The sequence below is a fragment of the Octodon degus genome, unplaced genomic scaffold (assembly GCF_000260255.1).
Source record: "Octodon degus isolate 3935 unplaced genomic scaffold, OctDeg1.0 scaffold00050, whole genome shotgun sequence".
NCBI lineage: Eukaryota > Metazoa > Chordata > Mammalia > Rodentia > Octodontidae > Octodon > Octodon degus.
Window position 1 is genome coordinate 5,796,137 of NW_004524626.1, and position 24,026 is coordinate 5,820,162.

Consider the following 24,026-nt stretch of genomic DNA (forward strand, 5'->3'; position numbering starts at 1 on the left):
GCCGCGCAGCCCCGGCCGCCAGGCCCTAGCCGCCGGCGCCGTGACCCACGGACCTCGGAGACATGGAGTGAGTGGCGCGCATGGACCGCGCCCCGGGGGCCCCACGCCCGCGGGGCGTCGCGATCGCGCAGGCGGCGGGAGCGTCTGCGGCCGGCTGGGGAGGTGGGGGGACCCGCCCCGAGGCCTCGCTCACACACCCCGGCTGGGAGGGGACTTAAGGGTGGGTGCTCCCTCTGCTACCTAGGGGTGCCGGCCCTGGGACCTTGGAGACCCTTCCCCAGGTGGCCTCGCCGTGGCCCCGGCCCAGCTCTGGCGCGCGGCGCCCTGCGCCCTGGACACGCGCTCCGCCCGGCGTCCTGCCCTGCCTCTCCAGGGTACCCGACGACCGGAGCCCCCTGCCCGAGCCCAGATCTAGCAGCCAGGTTCTGCTCCGCATTGCCGCTGGGAAGAGGGGCTTCCTGAGTGTCTGGTGGGTGCTTGGGGACGGCATAGGCGGTGCCCGGCCACGATTTCGGGACCGAGTCCCTCCCCAGAGGGTCCCCAAGATGAGGACCGAATGGGGTGACAAATAGAATGGGCTGGGGTCAAAACCATGCTCCTTGTCCTGTTCGGGCAGCCTGGGGTCTGACTAAGCCGGTAAGGGGCTCCTGCTGCAAAGGACTTTGGTATACAGCAGGTGCTCAGTGGGTCTGCGTGGTCATTCAGGGCCGGCTCGGGTCACCTGCTGTCAGTGTGAGAGTGTCCCCCATCCCACACCTCCTGCTCCTCACTCCCACAGGTGGGTCCTAGAGGTCATGGGATATGTGAGGACCCCCACACGTGGTGGGACTGACTATGGCCCCCTCTGGGCCGTGTCCCCACCCAAGCCGGGCAGGACACAGGTCCTCAAGCCAGCTTAGCCTGAGCCGGCCGCTCCCCTACCCTCCCCACTTGGCATTGTTTTGCAAGCAACAACTTTCCCCGGGGATTCATTCGCAGTGACCCACCACGCCCTGGGTTGGGTGGGAACTGTCACCCCTCCCACTAGGGAAGGCAAAACGCCTGGTGTCCTCTGCTTTTGAAAACCCAGACAAAGGCCCAGCCGCTCCCCCACCCCACCCGCCGGGAGCCCAGCCAGGGGCTCAAGGGAGCCGCCCGGACGCGCAGGCTAGGTCCCTGTCTTGTTTATCTGCTCTGTGGTCTCCCGCCTGGGAATCTCTGGGCCTCCAGACAGCAGGGCCAAGGTAGGGGGGGTCGGCCAGCAGAAGGAGGCAAGAACACTCCCATCCTAAGTGGTGGCAGAAGGGGACTTGCTGGTTGGGCTCCTTTGTTCCTACTCTGCCATCCCTTTTCCCCTCTGGGGATCCTAAGGTCCAGAGAGGGACAGCAACTGCCCAGAATCACACAGCACTCTGAGAGTGTCCAGGCTACTTGGTCATGGGTCTGCCATGGTCTCCTGGGTCCCTCACTGTGAGTCACTGTTTTCTGGGTGCAGCCAGGGAGGCTGGCATTGTGTTCCCAGGGATGGTGGCAGGGCACCCTGTATGGCGCTGCTCCGGTTTGGACGCCTGCCCTTTGCTCCCAGGGCTGGATGGAATCCGTTTAGGGCACAGAGCAAGGCAGGGGCGGCAGCAACGTGATCGGATCTCCGCTTACCTCAGCAGGTTTCCATGGTGCAGGAGATGGCTGGGAAGTTTTAGGAACGCATTTGAGAATTTAAGGAAATTCAAATTTTGTTGAAGAGTTGAATTTAATGAAAATTAGTGGGTAATGAAGTGGCCAGACAAATGTTCCAAAAGGTGGGGCACCGAAGCTGGGGTTCTCTGCTCTGGGGTACCTTGTGACCCTGGATGTGCCAGCCCTACAGAGTGAAAGAATAGCTGGTCAGGAGGCTGACCAGAAGGCTGCGTTAGGCTTAGTCTGGTTTGGCTTTTGTTTTGTTCTGGGCTGCTCCTACTCTTGGAGATCCTCTTGCCTCAGCCCCCTGGATGTTAAGATGACAGGCGTGGACCACCCCGCCCAGCCAGCTCAGGGCTGGAAATTTTCAAAAGGCAAAGTCCCAACTGGGTGCTGAGTCCTTAACACCCTTTCACACTTGCTAATCTCTCTTTTTAATAAGAGGTTGAGCGGGTTAAAAGGCAACATTATCTAGTGATCATTGCAACTGATAGTGAGAGTCTGTGTTCAGTGTCACTGTTCTGCTCATGTTTTCTGCTCTGTTTGCAGCGACAGCTTGTGGTTTTCTCACTGTGGGTAGTAACGTACTGGTTTCTGGAGGAAAAAAAAAAAAAAAAAAAAAAAGAGTTGGTGTTTTTGGTTTTTGTCTTTGAGACGGTTCAGGCCAGCCTTGAGCTCCCTTTGTAGCCGTGCCTCAGCCTTCTGAGTGCTGGGATGACAAGTGTGCACCGCCACGCCCAGCTGAGATTTGGTTTTGAAAGATTGTGAGTTTTTAAGGGAGGAATATGAGGTAAGGAAATGCCAGGTGACACGGGAAGCCAGCCTGAGGAGGACAGGCGCATTTGTGGGCTGTGGGGGCCTCTGGGGGCATCATGTGTGGACTAGACGGATCCTTCAGAGAGGCTGAGACTTGCTCAGGCATGAGTGGGGGGTCAGGAAGGTCGGGGTACCTTCCTGTGTCACAGCACCTGTGGGCTGAGGGACCCCGGGGGAACTAGACATCCTGAGCACAGCTTTCCAGCCCAGTTATTATTATTATTTTTTTTTTGGGTTCTTTTCTTTTCAGTAATGGAAGTGGCAACCAGGGCCTTTTGCACTGTGCTCCATCCACAGCCCTTTTTGTTGTCAGGGTCTTGCTAAATCACTAAATTGCGTAGGGTACGAACTTGCTATCCTCCTGCCTCGGCCTCCCAGAGTGCTAGGATTACAAGCATGTGCCACCCTGCCTGGCTCTGGTTACTTTACTGAGCTATGTGGACAGTGGCTTCCATGTTCTGGGTCCCTGGAGGTTGGGGTCTCCCTCTCCTGGGGCCGTCCCTCTTTATCCCATCCTTTCTTCAGGTCACACTTCCATCACTTGTCAAAGGGCCAAGCACCCTCCACCCTCCTCAGTGGGGTTACAAGGCCTAGGGCTCGGCAGCACCAGGGTGTTGTGGCGCCCAGGAGGGCTGTTTCTGCCTCAGGTCATGATTAAGTCCATCCTCGAAGGTCTCAGATTTAAAAACTGAAAACCGAGGCTTACATGGTGGTGCACACCTGTCATCCCAGGACTCTGGGAAGCTGAGCAGGAAGATCACAAGTTTGTACCTAACCTGGGAAACCAAGTGATTTAGGAAGACCCTGTCTCAAAAATTAAAAAAGAGAAAGGGGTTAGGGATGTAGCCCAGTGTGAATGTACTGGGTTTAATCCCTAGTGCCACCAGAAAAGAAAAAAAAAAATAATTAAAAACTAAACCTAAGGGGACTGGGGAGATGGCTCAGTAGACTAATCACTTCCCTGGCAAGTGCAAGGGCCTGAGTTCAATCCCCAGTTCCACCAAAAAAACAAAATGGAAAAAAAAACAAAAACCTGAAAAACTAAACTTATTAAATCCCTGGCCTGCCATGTTGGCCCCGGCCTCCCGGGTGCGCTGAGATTGAGACTAAGTGTGGTGGCACACACCTATAATCCCAGGGATTGGGAGGCTGAAAAACAGGAAGGATCACTACAAGTCCGATCTGCATAGTGAGACCCTGTAGACCCTGTACTAAATACATTCTATTTTGTGTGTGTGTGTGCGCGCGCGCGTGTGTGTGTGTGTGTGGCCAGCTCAGCCCACCAGGGGGCGGGGCTGGCTGGCATGTGGTGCTGGGGGATTGAACCGCAGTCCCTGTGGTTTGCTAAGCTTGTTCTAAGTAGGTGCTTTAGACCACTAAGCCATCTCACCAGCCCCTAAATACATTCTTTTTTTTATTTTTTATTTTATTTTATTTTTTTAATTTTTATTTATTTGTGTGTGTCTGTGTGTGGCCAGCTCAGCCCACTAGGGGGCGGGGCTGGCTGGCATGTGGTGCTGGGGATTGAACCAGGGTTCCTGTACTTTGCTAAGCTTGTTCTAAATAGGTGCTTTAGACCACGGAGCCATCTCACCAGCCCTCTTTTTTTTTAAAAAAAAAAAAAAAAAAAGAACTAAACCTGGAAAATGGGTTGATGCTCTGTATGCGCCTTCTCAATTCAGGAAGTCCATCAGCCTTCCCTGCTGCTCCATCCCAGCATCAGACAGGGTAAGAGAAAGCTTTCCTGGTTGCATCCCACTGTGGACCTTTTCAGCAAAGAGCAGGCAAGGGTTTATCTGGCAGGCAGAGGCTCCGCCATGTGCAAAGGCCTGGGGGCGCAGAAGCAATGAACAGGAAAGCATTCTCGGGTGTGTTCTCTGGGGGTCAGGTCGTGCCGGGCAGATGAGTTGTGGATGGGGCCTGAGCTGGCCAGGGCATGCTGGGCCTCAGGCTGGACAGGGGCTGCAAGGATCCAGGACCTTGTCGGGGTGGGAAGACACCCAGCATCAGAGCTCCAGGCCCAGAGCCGCCCACAGGGCTGAGCAACCTGCTCTGCTTGGGAAGTTGAAGACACCTGGATGCGTAGAATGAGCAAATGGTGCCTGGGAGGTGGCGCGGGGTCCCCGTCTTGGGAGGAGGCTGCAGGGAGGTCCAGCGATCCGAGGAGCAGATCTGAGGTCCAGCCTTGAGACTTCAGCTGAGGTTCAGGGACATCACAGGACAGAGTCTGAGCCAGGTCCTGCAATGAGTGAGGACCCAGGTAGGATGGGCTTTGTGGGCCCGACAGTCACAGTGGGATGGTGGCAGCAAGGGCAGTAATCCGCAGTCTTCAAGGTCTGTGAGGGGCAGAGGCCTGGGAGGCCCGGGAACACTTGTCACGATGCCAGGCAGTGGCACCCTTTGTTTTGTTCAAACTCCCTGGCCATGGAAGGCTTCAGAGAGGGTGGGTGTGGAGCGCCCATGGGGGTAGGGGGAGGCTTTGATGTTTATTTATTTAGAGTACTAGGGATTAAACACAGGTCTCTGCACTGGACCTGTTTGAAACATAATTCACACTGGGTGTGGTGGCACACATCTGTCATCCCAGCACTTGGGAGGCGGAGGCAGGAGGGTCTCTTTGTGAGTTCAAAGCCAGCCTGCATTACATAGTGAGACCCTGTCTTGAAATTTTTTTTTTTTTTGCGGAACTGGGGATTGAATTTAGACCCTTACACTTGCTAGGGAAGCGCGTATTCCACTGAGCCATCTGTCTTGACTTTTTTTTTTTAATTTTATTTATTTATTTGTGTGTGTGTGTGTGTGTGGCCAGCTCAGCCCACCAGGGGGCGGGGCTGGCTGGCATATGGTGCTGGGGGATTGAATCACGGTCCCTGTGCTTTGCTAAGCTTGTTCTAAGTAGGTGCTTTAGACCACTGAGCCATCTCACCAGCCCTGTCTTGAAATTTTTATAAAAGTAGCTCAGTAATTTTTTAGTACAGGTTGATCATCCCTAATCTAAGAGACACTGAAACTTTTTGAGCTTTAATACAATACCACAGTGGAGAATTCCACACCTGACCCTTTTGAAGTCAAAGCGCGAGTGTGCTAAAACAGTCCTATAAAATTACCTTCGGGCTGGACACCTGTAATCTCAGTTATTTGAGAGGCTGAGGGAGGAGGATGGAAAGTTCGAGGCCAGCTGGGGCAATTTCAAAGTCTTTGTCTCAAGATAAAAAGGGGAGTGAGCTGCGACGCACAGCCCAGAGCTGGGCGCTTGCCCGCCACATGCTTCATCCACCAGGTCCAAAAGAACAAAGCTGTGGCCGTGTGTGTTCGCGTGGACGTAAATGAATTTCATGTTTAGAATTGGTCTGTCCCCCAAGATGCTTTATTATGTATGAGCAAATATTCCAGAAGTAAAAGAATTCCCAAGCTGGGCATGGTGGCGCATGCATAAAATTAATCCTAGCACTTGGGAAGCTGAGGCAGGAGGGTTGCTGAGAGTTCAAGGTTAGCCTGGGCTACAGAGTGAGTTCAAGGCCAGCCTGAATTGCATAGCGAGACCCCATTTCAAAAAGAAAAAATAGTATTTTCAAGTCTAAACTTCTTTTAAAAACTGTATTTGTCGGGCTGGTGAGATGGCTCAGTGGTCTAAAGCACCTAGTTAGAACAAGCTTAGCAAAACACAGGGACCACGGTTCAATCCCCCAGCACCACATGCCAGCCAGCCCCGCCCCCTGGTGGGCTGAGCTGGCTACACACACACACACACACACGTATATAAATAAATTAATTAATTAAAAAAAAACTGTATTTGTGGAGCCAGGGAGATGGCTCAGTAGAATAAGTGCTTTCCTGGCAAGCGTAAGGGCCTGAGTTCAATCCCCGGTTCTGCAAAAAAAAAAAAAAAAAATGTATTTGGTACAGGGTCTCACTACACAGGTCCGACTCATGGCTCGTAGCGATTCTCTTGTGTTCAGCCTCCCCAGCACTGGGATTACAGGGGTGCGCCACCACGTTGGACTCTGTGCAGGCTGCGCATGCCTGAGGGTGGGCCTGGCATGGCCTGTGTTCCCTGTACTTGCCTAAGCAAGCACTTAGTCCACTGAGCTACCTCGCCAGCCCTACCTACCATTTCCCTTTTTTCTTAACTTTTTCTTTTTCTTTCTTTTTTTTTTTTTTTTCCGGAACCAGGGATTGAACTCAGGCCCTTGCGCTTGCCAGGGAAGCACTTATTCTACTAAGCCATCTCCCCGGCCCTTCTTTTTCTTTCTTGAATACGAGGGATGGAACTCAGGACCTTGCGCTTGCCAGGCAGGCACTTTTGCCACTGACCTATGTACAGGTCCTACATTTCTTGTCTTATACCCTTTAGATAAGGAGTTCTCAACTTGGTATTGATACCAAGCTGCGTAGCCATTGTCAGAATCAACTTTAGATCATCCCATCACCCCAGAAGCAGCCCCATCCCATAAGCAATCACTTATCCCCTCTGGGCACCACACCCCTGAGGCCACTTCCTGTCTCTGGAGCCTCCTGTCCTGGACATTTCCTGTCCGTGGAGCCCACACTGTGTGGCCTGTGTCTGGCGTCTCTCACTGAGTGTGGTGTCCTTAAGGTCTATCCATGTTCCTTTTCCTGGCAGAGTAATATTCCCAGGTGTGGCTGGACCTTGCTGTGTGTGTCCATTGATGGACCCTTGGGTGGTTTATATACTGGTCTGTTTGTTCAGGAGTATAAGTATCCTGCTTTGGATAAATGTAAATTGTGGAAGTCCAGCAGAGTAGTGGTGCATACCCATAATCCTAACCCTTGGGAAGCTGAGGCAGGACAATTATCACGAATTTGAGACCAGCCTGGGCCTAATAGTGAAACTGTCTGTCTGTCTCTCTTTCTCTCTCACCCTTTCTTTCTCCCTCACCCTAAATCCCCTCACCCTAAAAAAAAAAAAAAAAAAAAAAAAAAAAAAAAGACAATTAAAAGTAAAAAATTAAGTAGTGACACTGAGTCAGAAAAGAGTGCTCACTGGGCAGATCATCCTGGGAGAGGCAGACAGGAGTGTGACAGGGAAGGGGCTAGGGCACTTGTGGGTGGGGCCTCCTCTGAGAACTGAAGGAACCTAATTCCTGAGATGTTCTGGGAGCCTATGGGTGCCGGGACACAGTGGGAACAAAACCTCATTGTGTCGTCCTAGTGGGCAGCAAAGAAAATAAAAGAGCAAGGTGGCCCGGGTGTTTCATGGTCCTGTGAGCTTCAGTGTGAGGTTGGGGTGGCCCTGGCAGGCCTAAGCATGGAGTACCCTTGAGGATAGGCCACGGGGAAGCCAGGTTGGGAGGCCTCGAAGCCAGTGCAAAGGCCCTGTGGTTGGGTGGTGCTGAAGTAAGCGAGAGCTGTGAAAAACATTGCGGTCTCTGAGGCTGGGCCTGGCTGCCCCTGGCAGGGTCCGGCTCCTCCCCCTCCCAGGTTAATGGGTAAGGACTCTGCCCTCTGGCCTGTGAGGGCGTCTCTGCTCTGAGCTGCCCCAGGGACCAGGGTGGGCCTAGATGCTGCCTGTGCTGAGGCTGAGGGGCCTGGGGAATGTTCTTTCCAAAGGGCAGGGAGGCCCCTGAAGGCTTCGTGGGAGAGATGTGGCTGCAGGAGGTTTGTAACACGGTCTTGCGTAGGAGTCCAGGCTGGCACCAAACTCTTGGTGTACCTCCTGCCTCAGCTTCTTGAATGCTGGATCACAGGCGTGGATCACCGCACCCTGCTGGCTTAGGGTTTAGAGCCTTGCTGGGGGAAGGCAGTGGTGTGCTGGGGTTGGAGGGGCTGAGATTCCTGGGATTTCGGGTGAGGGTGAGGGTGACATGCAGGTCAGGCAGACAGGAAGTTGCCCGGAAGGAATGAATGGAGGGTTTAAGGTTAGGGTCACAGTGTGGGTTGGGGCAGCCCTAGGGATACATTCAGGGTTAAGGTTGGGGTTTATAAAGGGGCTGGGGGCTTTGGGAATCCAGGAAGACCCCCCGGGTCCAGCAGGGATGTGACCCAGCCCAACCCCCTACCCGGTACAGCCCCTTTGAGGCCTGGGCGCCCCTCCCTGCCCCCAGCGCATGAGTCCCCTCCCCAGCCAAGGTCACAGGCAGCTGGCTCCTGTCACAGCGGGAGGAATGTCCCGGGCGCTGGGCCGCGCTGCCTGGCCCAGACCTCTTATCCCCGCGCGTGGGACAGACACGTGCGAGCCTGCCCCACGCAGGGCTCCAGCCAACCCTACCGCCCTGGCCGCTGGGTGACCTTGGGGCTGTTGCGTAACCTCTCTGGACCTTTTAAAAAAACAACCACCCTCCACAGCGAGGCCTCCCGGGCTGGGCCCCATGAGCTCATCGCCTGCAGCCGGATTCTCTCACGCGCGCTGGAGACGGCGCCCTCGCGGGCCCCCGCCGCCCACAGCCACGCGCAGCCCAGATTTGGCTCCAAGCTCCGTAAAAATAATCGCCGGAGGCCGGGACGTCTGTGCGTGCTGGCGGCTGCTCCTTGGGTCCAAGGGCAGCATCTCTTTGCTCCAGATCTTCCCTACCCCTTAGCCAAACTCTGCTTTGTCGCCCACTGGTCAGCTTTTTTGTGTTGTGAGGCCTGTGGTGGTGGCGCCCACTTGCAGTCACAGTAATGGGGAGGCTGAGGCAGGAGCATCACTGCGACTTCAAGGCCAGCTCGGACCTCTTAATGAGACCGTGTCTCAAATAAACAAAAAGATCTTTTGTCATGTGGCTTGCGCTGCCTTTGACCCTCCCTACCGCCCTGCAAGACCGCAAGGAAACCCCATTTCCTTCCTCACCCTGTTCAAGCCCCTCCCCCCCCATGGGGACAGTAATCCCAGGTGACTCCCAAGACCATGGTCATGATAGACTGATTCCTTTCTGACTTCAGTTCCCCCACCTGTGAAATAGAGCTGATGGTAGGGCGGGCAGTAATGAGTCCCTGGGAGTTTTTACTTTATTGTTTTGTTAGAATTGAAGACTATATTTTTCTTTATTTTGTGAAGTTTATGAACTTGTAAGGCTGGAGATATAGCTCAGCAGCACAGTGCCTGCCTGGCAAGTGTGAGATCGTGGGTTCAATTCCCAGTACAGAACCAGGGATTGAACTCAGGCCCTTGTGCTTGCCAGGCAAGCACTTATTCTACTGAGCCATCTCCCCGGCCCCAAAACAGTCGTTATGAACTTGTGTTCTCTCTTGGGTTCACCTTGGCTGCTTCATCCAGACCCCTTCTGAGATGAATGGATGTGAGCCCCAAAACGAAGTACCCCAAAGCCAGGTGTGGTGATACACACCTATAATCATAAGACTTTGAGAGGCAGAGGCAGGAAGACTATCAAATTCAAAACTTCCTTGAGCAAGTTAGCCAGACCCTGTATCAAACTTAAAAAGTGCTGGGGATGTAGCACATTGTGAAGGCTCAGGTTTCAGTCCCCACTGGGACAGGAGGGTGGAAGCGCCCCACGCCGGCGACCTGGTCCCCCACTGAGGCAGCTCCTGGAGCCAGCGAGAACCCTCGCAACCCCCAAGTGCCAGGCTGGGGGTGGGAGATGCTTGCTGCAGGCCCCGCCCCCGCGTGCCGAGCCTCCTCGTTGCCATGGGGACGGTGCGGTTGCCAGGGCGACCGCCTCCTGCGAGCCAGCCATCCATCACAGACAGCGGTGGCGCCCGGGGGCGGGGCTCTGGCGCCCCCAGACCTGGGAGATGACTGATGGAGGGGACAGGGAAGGGACTCGGACCCCGGGTCCCCTGCCCAAGCCCGCTCCATGATGTAGTTGGAGAGGGGACCAAAGGACCTCCTTTTCTTGGGCCTCACTGGGGACATCGCTCCGGGCCTCTCTGCCGTTTCCCTCTGACCTTCCGCTACCCTGGCTCAGGGGACAGGCTGCCCAACAAGGACACTGTTCTCCTTGTCTTCAGCCTGGGAAGCCAGATACACAGCCGTCCCTAGGTCCCTCTGTCCCGTCTGAAAGGCCACCTGACCGCCAGGGTGGGGACAGGGCACCAGGCAACCTGCGCAGCATGGCCCTGTGTGCTGCTGCTTGGACCCCTGGCCCAGGCCTGGCTCCTTCCTGGGTGGGTCCCTGGAGGCCATGTTGGAGTTGGAAAAGAAGGGACTCTGGTGTGGCTCCCCGCTGGCTGAAGATTCATTGGCTCAGCACCTCTGCCTTGCTCTCTTTGGGCCTGACTTGCAGCTCAGGGAGAATTCACCAGGCAGGCAAAACATCAGGGGCCCAGGCCCTGTGGTTAAGAGCTGGGTCGGAGCAGAGGGAGTGCCAGGGAGGCTAGAGGGGCAGAGGTGGACAGAGGATGGGCCAGGGGCTGGTGCTCAGGCCTCTGGTCTCACCATTTGGGAGGCTGAGGCTGGAGGATCCCTGTGAGTCTGAGGTCCACGGGAGCTACATAGTGAGTTCAAGGCCAGCCTGCACTACATGGCAAAACCTTGCCTCAGAAAACAAAACCAATACAAAGGAAAGGGGCCAACCCAGAACCACAAGCCAGTCCAGCCTCCCAGCCAGAAAACTAGATCAAGCTTTGTGACCCCAGGCATCTGGAGCCAGCTTCCCTGCAGAGCAAGAAAGGGAAGACACAGAGAGTATGACTGGTGCCTCATGGCCCTGGGAGGGACAGAGAGGCATAGGTGCCTGCCAGGCAGGGAGGAGCTGATGGGGTCACCTGTCAGGGCGTGGGAGCCCGTGACTTCCCAGGCCCCAGGGAGGCCAGGAGACTGCCCAAGTGGGTTGGGCAGGGCACTGTGGGCTCCAGGTTGTCTGGGCTGGGGGGCCACCCAGGCTTGGGCACAAGCTTCAGTGTCCCTGCTGCACCTCACTTCTACAGATGGAGAAACTGAGGCCCAAAAAGAAGAGAGCTTGTCAGAGGCCCTGGTGGCTTTGGGCTCCAGGATACAAGGCTGAAGTGTGCTGGGGGTGGCACAGGACTCAAGGATGGACTGTAATTTCAGCCCCTGGGATGATAAGGGGGAGAGGGGGAAAGGAAGGGGCCTGGCTCCCTCTGCCCCCAAAGCCACCAGGCTGTCCCTGAGCCCTCTCGACCTTACTTCCTGCCCAATGATAATGCCCTGACTAGGCAGCTGACCTGGGGTGATATGAAGGTGGAAACAATGGGCGCTCCCCTAGTTAAGCTCAGGACCTCCCAGTCTCCCCTGCCTGCCTGGTGTCCCTGGAGGCTGAGCTTACTATAATCGTAACTCACCTTGGTTGTTATTACTATGATTAGGGATTGGGCCTTGTAAGTCATGATAGTGCCCAGTCTAGATTCAAACTTGCAGTCCTCCTGCCACAGCCTCCCAGAGCCCTAGGATGACAGGCGACAGACGTGCACCCACATCCCCCGCCAAGCCCGGTTTTTAAGTCCATTGCTCTGTGCTTAGCCTGAGTTTAAGGAGCACCTGAGCCCAAAGGAGACAGGGGTGGGAGGGGCGTTTTCCCGAAGCCCCGCCCACACGCCCAAGGGGGTGGGGCTGGCGGGGAAGGCGGCACTCCGAGCCTCCCTTCCCCCTGCTGTGGCAATGTGAGGTCTCTGTCTCCTTAGGGTGCATCTGACAACGCTGCTGTTTGTTCAGTGCCTATTAAAGCCACCCCTGTGGGGCCGGGGAGATGGCTCAGTAGAATAAGCGCTTGCCTGGCAAGTGCAAGGCCCTGAGTTTGATCCCTGGTTCCGCCAAAAAATAAATAAACAAAAAATAAAACCACCTCAGGGCGCTGAGGCTGAGATGATGTCCCTAGCTTCCACTTGCAAAAACCACTAATGTAGCACAGCAGATCCTTGCGTTTGCCAGTCAAGTGCTTATCCTACTGAGCCATCTCCCGAGCCATATCCCCAGCCCCCCCACCCCTTTTTAAGACATGGTTTCAACATGTAGCCCAGGCTGACCTCAAACACACTATAGTACAGACTGGGCTCTAATTCATGGCAGTCCTTCTGCCTCAGCTTCTCTAGTGCTGAGATTACATACATGCGACACCACACTGACTTAAAATCAATTTGAAAAAGCAGGACTGTGGGGCTGATGAGATGGCTCAGTGGTCTAAAGCACCTACTTAGAACAAGCTTAGCAAAGCACAGGGACCGCGGTTCAATCCCCCAGCACCACATGCCGGCCAGCCCGGCCCCCTGGTGGGCTGAGCTGGCCACACACACACACACACAAATTAAAAAAAAAAGCAGGACTGGGAGATGTAGCTCAGGAATAAAACACCCCATGTTTTCTTTGTCTTTTTTTTTTTTTTTTTTTTTTAACATTTGTTTTTTTATTGTGTGTGTGGCCAGCTCAGCCCACCAGGGGGCGGGGCTGGCTGGCATGTGGTGCTGGGGGATCAAATGGCGGTCCCTGTGCTTTGCCAAGCTTGTTCCAAGTAGGTGCTTTAGACCACTGAGCCATCTCGCCAGCCCTTTTCTTTGTGTTTTTGAGAACAGGATCTTGCTATGCAGGTCAGGCTGGCCTTCAACTTACTTTTTTCATTTACTATGAGTAATCAAACCCAGAACCTTAGCTTGCCAGGCAGACCTAAACTCACTTTGTAGTCCATGCTGATCTTGAACGTGCAGTGACCCTCCTGCCTTGGCCTTCCAAGTACTGGGACTGCAAACATGGGCCACCATGCCCAGCTTTGCATCGCAGGTCTTGATCGCCCAGGACTAGAAAAATAAATAAATAATAAAGTTCTAGGTGAGATGGGTCAATCAAATCCTGTTTTGGGGCCGGGGAGATGGCTCAGAAGAATAAGCGCTTCCCTGGCAAGTGCAGGGGTCTGAGTTCAATCCCCAGTTCCACCAAAAAAAAAAAAAAAAAATCGTCCTGCGGTGGTTTCCTGCTGTGTGTTCTTGGGAAGCCGGTGCTGCTCGGTGCTCGCAGCCGGTGCAGGCTGCATGGGAAGCCTTCGATGTCCTGCATAGCATCAGGGACTCAGCAGCGCAGGGCTTCCACAGCCTGGCAGGCCCTTTGGGGCTGCAGAAAACGGCATGTTGGGCAGGAGGATCCGGCAGGGCTGTCCTGATTGATCCTCCACACTGGGCTGGGAGGGGAGGGACGTGGGTATTCCCCAAACCCCTTCTCTGACCTTTGATGCCCGGTGAGCTCCTGTGCACCCTTAACCACCCAGACTTACTGCTGTGCTTTCCCAAACCCTTCTTGCCTCTCGGCTCTGTACAGAGGGAGCTGCCGGAGGGTTTGCTGAGTTACTTCATGAAGTGTAAGGCCGAGAAAGCAGCACTGTGCCAAGGGGGATGGGAAGTGGCCCCTTGATGGAGGGGGAGGGTCCCAGCCTGACTTGATCCATCCCCAGGGTCCTGACGGCAGACACTGCAGCCCAGCAGGAGAGGCTCCAGGCCATTGCGGTGAGTGCCTGGTGCCTGGGGGTGGGGGACTGTGGGAGGGGGGGTCTCAGGCCCCCAAGCCCACCCTGCTGATGTCAGGGCCCCCCTCCAGGAGCGGCGGAAGAGGCAGGCAGAGATTGAAAATAAGAGGCGACAGCTGGAGGACGACAGGCGGCAGCTGCAGCACCTGAAGGTGGGGCGCGTGGGGTGGGGTGGGGATGGGTAAGCAGGATCTCAAATCTTTTGGGGGTGCTGGGGCAGGGTCTTGCCATGCAGTTTAGGCTGGCCTTGAACTCACTGCGTAACCCAGGCTGATGATCTTGTGGCAACCCTCCTGCCTCAGCCTTCTGAGCACTGGAGTTGCAGGCACGCTTGGCTCACACCCCCAAATCTGACCCTGACTTGCACCCCTGTGCCCCAGTCCAAGGCACTGCGGGAACGCTGGCTGCTAGAGGGGACACCATCGTCAGCCTCAGAGGGGGACGAGGACATGCGGAGGCAGATGCAGGAGGATGAGCAGAGGGCCCGGCTCCTGGAGGAGTCCATCTCCAGGTGGGTCAGGCGTGTGGCACCGGGGAGGAGCCTGCCTTGGCTCCCCTGGGCTTCCTGGCGCCAGCCCAGCTGGCTGCGCCCTCAGCAGCCCTGTGCTGACAGATACTGAGGCTGAGGCAGCTGGGCACAGGAAGCGGGGAGGGGACAGGATGGGAAAGTGGCCTGGGGACAAAGCGCCTGGGTTTCCGGGCTGGCGGAGGGAGGGCCAGGCCCAGTGTGGGGCACAGGGTCACTGCAGAGGGAAATGACGGCCAGTATCCCAGAGTCTGTGCCGCCTGTGGGGAGGGACAAGATGAGTAGCCCAGCCCCACCTCCCATCAGGAATCTTTGTGGCCTGGCCTAGCCTGGCGCAACCCCTGCCATTGCTTGCCTGCCCTGCCTGGTGTTCTGTGAGACAGGGTCTCACAGTGGAGCCCAGGCTGGCCCTGCACTCCTGGCAATCCTCCTGCCTCAGCCTCATGCTTGCTGGGCTGACAAGTGTGTGCTGCTGCACCTGGCTCTGAGTTGCGGGGCAGAAGAAGAGCAGCTCTGGGGGTTTCTGGGGCACTTTTGATGCCATGCATGGGGTAGAAAGTGCCAAGAAGGCGCAGGGCACACCGTGGGCACCACCTCACCTCTGCCTACCATAGGCTGGAGAAGGAGATTGATGCCCTGGAGAATGGAGAGGTGAAGGAGAACGCGGCCACCCCCAGCCCAGCCCGGGGCCTGGCCTCCACCCCATCCCCCAGCGCCACCCGGGAGGAGCCCAAGGCCGAGATGGTGCTGAATTCACAGCCGGTAAGGGGTGACTGGGCTGGGCCCCCGCAGGTCTCAGTGAAGCTGTGCCCCTTCCTGACCAGAACAAGTTGCCTTGTCCCTCTGGGCCACATTTTCCCCACGTGTGAGGTGCAAGGGCACCCAAGCATGGTGACATACACCTGTCATCCCAGCACTTGGGAGGCTGAAGCAGGAGGACTACTGGGAATCAGGGGCTGAGACCCTACCCTATCTGCTTGCCAAGGCCTGGTTTGGGGAGAATAAGGATGTGTAGGCCCCTTTCTCTTGGGAGACCCCAGGCGCTGTGAGGCCTCCAGCTCCCACCTAAGGAACCATCTGATTCAGGTCACGGCTGCCCAGGCTTCCCACAGGGTGTAGATTTTGAAGGTTGAGTAGGAGCCCTTCAGTGGGCTACTGGGGTTGAAACAGACAGCTTCTCTAACCATGAAAACAGCCCAGGGATGTGGGGGATGGGCAGCGGGTGCATTTAGGGTGGCTTGACTAGCTCCTGAGTCTGCAGCCTGTCATCAGCCAGGAAAGGGGACCCTGGACAGCCCGGGAGGCGAGGCCGGGTTCCTGACCTCTCTCTCTCTCTCTTGCAGACCGCGGTGGGCACGCCCAAAGGTAAGGCTCCAGGAGTGCGCACCTTGCGCCCTCTGGTGGCCAGAGAGGGGATGGCAGGGGATCATAGGTGGTTATTGTTGCTGCTGAGCCCTGATTTGAGCGTGGATTTCGTATTATCGTCCGTGTGGTGCACTTTCCTAACATCCTTGGGGTGGAAGCACCACAGCACTCGGTGGCAAATGAGGAGACTGAGGTTCGCAGGGATGTCCTGACTCTGCAGCGGCCTGAGCTTGCTCCCACACCCTCCAGGTCTGAGCCTCTTGCTTGCAGCAGGTTGCCCCCAGCTTTTGCAACTGCGAAATAGGGTGAGAAATGAGGTGTGGTGGTGCACTCTGGTCATCCCAGCAGTCGGAAGGCAGAGGTAGGAGGATCTCCCTGGGTTTCAGGCCAGCCTGAGCTTCAGAGCAAGACCTTGTCTCAAAAACTCAAAAATAAAAGGAAGAAAGAAAGAAGGAAAGGAGAAAATATATGTATATACATTAGAAATACGTGTAATAGTTTATCACATTCATTAGGCCACTAAGTCTAATAAATATATTAAGCAAAAGTTAGGGGTAACCCCCTGGGATTCTCTCTTCTGTTCCTCTCTTGGACAGGAGCTTTGTTTTCCCCAATACACATATTAAAAACAAAACAAAACAAAACAAACAAAAACAAAAACACAGGCCAGGGAGATAGCTCAGCAGCATAAGCACCTGCCTGGCAAGCCCAAGGTCCTAAGTCTGATCCTGGTGCAAAAACAAGCACGTAAGTTATTTTACAGTGCGTACTGAACGTGTCTAGAATCCCGTTTCTTGCAGGGCATAGGATCGACAGCCCCTGAAGAGGCTTTGGCCTGATTTGCAGAGCATTAATTATTCATGAGAGGTGTCTCCTTGTCTTACTGGAAAATTAAAAATTAATCGAAAAAAAAAATCCAGGCTGGCCTCTCCAGGATTCTGTGGAAATCATTTGGGCAGAGCGATGAGAAGGCTGTGGGGCCGAGCGTGTTTCCTCCTGGGAAGGAGTCGGACCTGGCTATGCCAGGCTCCGGGTGTGCCAGGGTCTGGGCTCCAGGGCAGGCACACAGGGCTCTGGGTGCTGGCCCTGGGCCTCGCGCTGACCTCCCTCTCCGCTCTTCTGTCCAGCAGAACAGAGAGTCTCCAATACCCCAGTGCGCACGGTCGACGGCTCCGGCATGATGAAGGCAGGTGGGTCGGTCCCCACCTGTGTCCAGCTGCCACCCAGGGTCCCCTTTGGTCCATGCAATCCCTGGTGGGAAGGGGGAATCCAGGCCTGCTCTGGAGGGGTCTCGGGGGCCGAGGTCACACAGTGGCGGCTGGACCCAGGCCACAGCTCTGCTTTGATGCCTTTATCATCCTTGCTGGGCCAGGCTTCCCTGTGAAGACAGGCCTCACGCATGGCGGCACTAACATGACACGCGTGGCTTCCTTCCCTCTTGTCTCCAGGCCCGTGCCTGGAACATGCTCACCACACCTCCTACCTGCTACTGGCCACAGGCATTAGGACTGGCTCCTGGGGAGAGGGGGTACCCCACCCCTGGAAGTGACCACGCTAGAATGTGGTGTAGGAATTGAGCTCAAGTCACACCCTACAGTTCTCACCCTGCCCAACTGTATGGGCAGCCTTGGAGATAGATGTTTTTGTGGGCGGAAGTGTGAGGCAGCGCAAGGACAAGGGATTACATAACCATCATTCATTCATTCAACAAATGCTTATCAAGTGCCTGCTGTGTGCCAGGCATAGGGCTCATTAGGGGGTGGTATTCTGGTGGCAGCGACTGGCTATTCAGTTAACTTGTGGAGAAAACTGTCAGAAAGCATGGAACTGGAGGGAGGGACGTGTTTCTAGGACTCTGTGGCTGTGAGGAGGACTTGGGCTTTGTCCCATGGAGGACTCTGGGCAGAGGAGGGACCTGACCTGGGTGTTCGTGGCGCCCCCTGGTGGCGGTTGGAGGACACTGGGAAAGGCCTGCTGAAGGGTCCAGGCTTGAACCTGGGAACCCCTGCCGGGAATGACGGATCAGGTGGCCGGCAGAGGGCAGTGCTGGTGACCGGAGGCACTGGCGGTGGAGAGGGCTTGGGCATGGTGGGACAGGAGTCATTTGAGACAGGTCATGTGGAAGGGGTGAGGGGTGCTGGCGACACCCTACAGAGGGGAGAGCTGGTTGTGAAAGGGGCTCCAGGGCAGAGAGCAGCCTCCGAGGCCAAGGGCTGGGGACTGAGGAGGACAGGGCTCTGCAGCTGTCGCTGAGGGAGCCAGGCCAGGGACAACCCAGACCTTGGTGGCAGACATTAGGCACAGTGGCGCCCGGCAACCTTGGTCTGACAGAGCCTGGGTGGGAGACAGGAGCTTGATAGCCAGATGGACCAGGCATACAGAGGAGGAGAGACAGGGTGGCAGGGAGGGACGCCAGGACGGGGTCTGCGGGCCCTAGGCCAGGCACTGGGGAGCTATGGCAGGCTGTGGAGCTAGGGAGGTTCCACGTCCAGCACTGCACTCGGGTCCCACCACTGCTTTCGCTCGCTGCTGGCCCCTATCCCGCTTGGCTGCCACCTGGCGAGGGGAACAAAGATGTGGGACGCGGTTAACCCCGTGCCTCTCATGCCAGCCATGTATTCGGTCGAGATCACGGTGGAGAAGGACAAGGTGACCGGGGAGACCAGGGTGCTGTCCAGCACCACGCTGCTCCCCCGGGAGCCACACCCACAGGGCATCAAGGTCTACGAGGACGAGACCAAAGGTAGGCAAGTGGCAAAGGCACAGGGACGTCCTGGGGACACAGGTGCTGCTCACACCAGCTGGGCTTGGTGGCATACACCCATCATTCCAGCACTAGGGAAGCTGAGGCGGGAGGATCCCTGCAAGTTGGAGGCTGACCTGGGCTACACAGTGAACCCAAGGACAGCCTGAGCTGCAGAGCGAGATCTGTCTCCAAGAGACAACACACAGCCAACGCGTGATCAATGGAAATGGCCACAGTGGTGGTAAAGACCACAGGAAAACACGGGGGGAGGGGTGGACCAGTGTCTGGGTGGGGGAGGGGCGGGGCTCTTAGGAAGGTAGTAAGAAGGCACAGGAACCGGGCATGGAGTGCTGGGCCGTAGGATGCGAGGAGCCAGGGCTGGGCTGTCCTGCGGACCTCGGGCACTCTGGGTGCGCTGGGTGGGGGATACGTTGGTCATAAATGCTCTTTCCCGCGGCTGGGGTGTGGTTCAATGGGGGTGGCAGACCCTGGGCTCCATCCCCAGCGCTGCAGAAAATGAACGTAAATCAGTATGAATTCCTTCTAGTGGCCAGGAGGGGGCGCCCACGGGGCAGCTGCCGGTCCCAGGCCCCGCAGTTCTCCCTCTGGAGATGGAATTACATCCCATACAGTTCAGCACTTTCAGTGTGATTCAGGAGGCTTGGGTGCAGCCACAGTGTTGTGCAGCCGCGTTCTCGGCCTAGTTTCAGGACTTCCATCACCCCACAAGGAAGCCCCATCCATCCCTCTAACAGTTACCTGTCCTCTCCCAGCTCTGGCCCCGTTAGTCTACTTCCCATCTCTAGAGTTGCCTGTCCTGGGTGTTTCGGGTGATTCCTGTCCACAAAGCCCATACTCTGTGTCCTTTGTGTCTTGTGTCTCTCACTGAGCAGGGTCCTCAGGGTCTCTCCTTACTGTGGTGAGTGTCACAGCCTCTCCCTTTTCTTTCTTTTTTAAAGATTTTTATTTTTATTTTTTTATTTTTTATTTTTTTTAATTTTATTTATTTATGTGTGTGTGGCCATCTCAGCCCACCAGGGGGCGGGGCTGGCTGGCATGTGGTGCTGGGGGATTGAACCGCGGTCCCTGTGCTTTGCTTAGCTTGTTCTAAGTAGGTGCTTTAGACCACTGAGCCATCTCACCAGCCCAACCTCTCCCTTTTCCTGGCTGAGTAATATTTCCCTGTGTGTTTCCAATCATGTGCACAGGGTGGGCAGATCCCACAACCTGGCTTTGAAATGCTGGCCACATGTGGCCTGATGGGAGGCCAGGTTAGAGAGTGACTCTGTTTATACTGAGTAGCCAAATGCTCTTAGAGGTGACTCACTTCCGGAGAGATCATGATGCTCCCCAAGGGGTCCTTTCATGCCCGCCAAAGTGGCACACACCTGTCATCCAAGCCACTTAGGAGGCTGAGGCAGGAAGATCAGAAGTTCAAGCCCAGAGTGGGCAATTAATGAAACCTTGTCTCAAAAGAAAATTATAGGGGCTGGTGAGATGGCTCAGTGGTGTAAGGCACCTACTTAGAACAAGCTCAACAAAGCATAGGGACTGCGGTTCAATCCCCCATCACCACATGCCAGCCAGCCCTACCCCCTGGTGGGCTGAGCTGGACACATACACATACACACACACGCACACATATAAATAAATAAATTTTTTTTAAAAAAAGAAAATTATAGAAGAGGGGCCAGGGAGATAGGGCAGTAGAATAAGTGCTTGCCTGGCAAGCGCACGGGCCTGAGTTTAATTCCTGGTAAAAAAATAAAAAAGAGGTGCAAATATAGCATAATGCAAAGATCTTGAGTCCACCAACAAAAAAAAAAAAAAAAGAGTTCTTTGAGGAGTTTGGGTAAGATACCTAGTTGGGTCCCAGCTCTGTGGCCCTGGTCAGTGGGGATACAGGGATACACTGACAACGTCCTAACCTCCCCGCCCACCCCCCCTCCCCCCCAGCACCCCTGCCTCTGCCTGGCTCCCCCAGCCCCTGGGCACTCAGGACCTGTGAGACTGGACTCTGGTTGCTTAGTAATGGGAGGGGATCTGTTTCCATGGCAACCAGAGCTCAGATTCTTGTATGGGGTAGTGGCCAGTGGGCAGGGCATGCCCCACCCTGTGGGCCGCCAGAGTCCCCAGGGATGTTCTTTCCCAGTACTGGAAACCAGAGCAGAGTGCCTTTTCTGCCTGGCCAGCATCCAGGACAGCAGGCTGACCCTTGGCTGGGAGGAGACAGTGACTGCAGCCACCTCCCTCTGCCCCAGGCAGCTGGGGCTTGGGAGAAGGGTGCTGGGCTGTGGCCAGAGCCCCTGCTTAACAGGACCAGGTCTCTCTGGGTCCCTGTGGCCAGTGGCCAAGTAGTAAATGACAGAGACACAGTGGTGTGAAGTCTTCTTGGGGCTGTCACTTGGAAACAGACAAGGCAGGAGTGGAAGTGTGATTCAGGCCTATTAAATCTTTGGGGGCAGTGCACGCTTGTGTCATCCTTTTTCTCAAAGGCTGAGGCAGGAGGTTCTCCAGTTCAAGTCCAGCCTGGACAATTTAAGAAGAACTTGTCTCAAAAAGTAGAAAGATGGGGCCGGGGAGATGGCTCGGTGGAATAAGCGCTTCCCTGGCAAGCACAAGGTCCTGAGTTCAATCCCCAGTTCCACCAAAAAAAAAAAAAAAAAAAAAAAAAAGTAGAAATATGGATGGCGGTGTAGCTTGATATTTCTAAATTCTGTTCCTAGGACTGCCAAAAATATATAGCAACAATCAAGGACTACTGAGTGAGCCGAAAGACTGAAGAGATAGACGAGAATCCCCCCGCTCCCAAAATGTCGAGCCCTCATGTCCTACTCTGATAGGCAGCTTTGTGCTTTTCTTTCTTTTGCTTTGGGATGGTCTCACTACAAAGTGAAGGCTGGCCTTCAAGCTAGTGTCTCTCTGCCTTAGTCTCCCAAGAGCTGGGTGGCAGGCAGGTGCTGCTACACCTGGCTTTTTTTTTTTTTTTTTTTTTTTTTTTTTTTTGAGAAAGGGTCTCACTATGCATTTCCGGCTGAACTTGAGCTCACTTTGTAGCCCAGGCTGGTCTCGAACTCGCAGTGATCCTCCTGCATCAGCCTCCTGTGTGCTGGATTACAGGCTTGCGCCACCACAGCTGGCTCTCTCTTTTTCTTTTCTTTTCTTTTTTTTTTAAGACAAAGTTTCACTCTGTAATTCAGACTGGACTTGAATTCACTGTGTAGCATAGCCTAGCCTCAAACTTGAGACCCTCCTGCCTCAGCCTCCCAAGGGTTGGAATTACAGATGTGAGAATTACAGACAAGCTTTTTTTTTTTTTTTTTTTTCTCCGAATGCCTTCAGGGCAGGTTTGGCTGGCTTGAGTTGTGGGGATGGAACCACAGCAACCTGAGCCTGACTGCTTTGTTGAAGCAGCCACTTAAAGAACTGAGCTAAGGGGCAGGCCCCCTACAGACAAGCTTTTTACTTGTCAGTCAGCGTAGCTTTGCTCTTCCCCTCCAGCTGCCCTCCTGCCCCTCCTTCGCCTGCTTCTCATGCCCTCTCTCTGTCCCTGCAGTGGTCCATGCTGTGGATGGCACCATTGAGAATGGGATTCACCCACTCAGCTCCTCCGAGGTGGACGAACTCATCCACAAAGCTGATGAGGTCACCCTGAGCGAGGCGGGGTCCACAGCTGGGGCAGCAGCAGAGACCCGGGGGTCAGCAGCAGCGGTAGAGGACACCGTCCGGACAACACCGCTGCGGCGGGAGATCACCGGGGTCCAGGCCCAGCCTGGTGAGGCCACCTCGGGCCCGGCTGGCGTCCAGCCCGGCCGGGAGCCCCCAGTCACCATGATCTTCATGGGCTACCAGAATGTGGAGGATGAGGCTGAGACCAAGAAGGTGCTGGGGCTGCAAGACACCATCACAGCCGAGCTGGTGGTCATCGAGGACGCGGCCGAGCCCAAGGAGGCCGCGCCACCCAACGGCAGTGCCCCGGAGGCGCCCAGCGCCCCAGGCTCCAAGGAAGAGGACCAGGCCGGGCCCGAGGCCACCACCAGCGACCCCCAGGACCTCGATCTGAAAAAGCAACGCTGTAAATGCTGCTCAATCATGTGAGCCGGCCCGGCCCCCCAGACCCTGGCCCCTGCCCTGCGTGACACAGACCCAGCAGCCCGGCCCCTCCCAGCGCCCGCCGCCCACCGCCTTGTGGCCCGAGCCATGCGCGTCCGCACCTGGCCCCTGAATTTTCTTCCCACTGAAGAGGGTCAGGCTCCTGCCCGTCACCACACACCCCACACACCCCACCTCTGAGCCGTGCACTTTGCACCCAGTGGGAGGGAGACAGGCCGTCCGCTTTTTTGGAATGAGGGCCCCTGCACCCCAAAACTTGTGGCAGCTTCACAGATGCGGCCACCATGGTCTGGCTGGAGTGGCCCATGGCCTCCCTGCCATCCCAGGCCAAGCCTGTGCCTTTCTGCCACCTTCGATGGACTCTCTCCAAGGGGACCTGGAGTCCAAGGGTGCCTGGCGAAGGCGCTGGCCTCAAGGGCTTGGGCGCTGGGGATGAGGCCATGCTTCTTTAGGGGACGAGGTTGAGCCACTCCGGACAACCCCAGTGGCTGTGTCCCCCATTAGGGGCTGAGCAGGTGCATGGAGCTGGGGAAGCCCTAGAGCCGTGTCCCCACACAGAAGGTATCAGTAGCCCCAGGCTATCCCCTAGCCAGGGCCATGGGCTGGGGTCTTAAGCTGCTTGTCCCAAGCTCTTGTCCTCACTGGGCCCCTCTTCCTCCTGGTGCTAATTTGGGGACCTCAGGGGCCACCTCTGGCCTCTCCTCCAGCCTGGGCCCCAGATCCTCCCAGAAATCGGGCCCTACCAGCCAGCTCTGCCAAGCTGGGATTATTTCTGGGCAGGGAGGTCCCCTGGGTTGGTGCGTGAGACCCCCATTTGCCACCTGGAGTGACATTGCGGGCCCCTCTCGCTGGAGGTGGCCTGGAGGGCCCAGCCTGGGGACAGCCATGTGGTCCCCAGCTGCACATTCTGCACAGGCCACAATCCCTCATCTCAAGGGTTGGCTTTGGGCTCTGGAGCCTGTTGGCCTGGTCCCTAAGGGCCCGGGGCTAAGGCCAGCTTGTGGCCAGGTCACCACCTCCAGCCACCACGGGGCAGGCTCAGTGGCCACCCCAGGACCAGAGCTGGGCCACTGTTGAGGGTCTGCTCCTCCGGTGGCTGGAAGGAGGGGCCCTATCTGGGGGTGACCCGGGCAGTGGCTGTGGGACCCCACCACTTCCTCCCTCGAGTCTGCCCGAGTCCCCAAGCTGTGAGCCCTTGCTGAAGTGCCCTTGCTGCCCCTCTGCTTTCAATGTGTGACGAGGCCCTGATGTTCTTGATTTTCCCAGAGAAGCAAATAAAAGTGTGAAGAGCCTAGTGCCCGAGTAATTGGATTTCACCAATGGGGAAGTCCAGGCCAGAGGTGGGGCGGGGCCTGCAGATGGGAGAGCCATAAAAGCAGAGGCTGAGACCTACCTCCTGGGTCAGCCAACTTCTCCCACTTGCATCTGAGCCTGC

General features: G+C 56.0%; 1 protein-coding gene across 2 annotated transcripts; it reads left to right on the forward strand.

The window, feature by feature from the left end:
* Palm (paralemmin) lies at window positions 1-23,883 on the forward strand. Of its 2 annotated transcripts, none has more exons than XM_023716911.1 (9): window positions 1-67; window positions 13,770-13,821; window positions 13,913-13,993; window positions 14,222-14,352; window positions 14,982-15,129; window positions 15,711-15,732; window positions 16,860-16,922; window positions 18,344-18,475; window positions 22,035-23,883. In XM_023716911.1, the coding sequence occupies exons 1-9, from the start codon at window positions 63-65 to the stop codon at window positions 22,574-22,576; spliced, it is 1,176 nt and encodes a 391-aa protein (XP_023572679.1). In that variant the 5' UTR covers window positions 1-62; the 3' UTR covers window positions 22,577-23,883. The 2 variants fall into 2 exon arrangements, with proteins under 2 accessions (XP_023572679.1, XP_023572680.1); XM_023716912.1 differs by having other exon boundaries at window positions 16,863-16,922.
* Window positions 23,884-24,026: the final 143 nt, after the last annotated feature.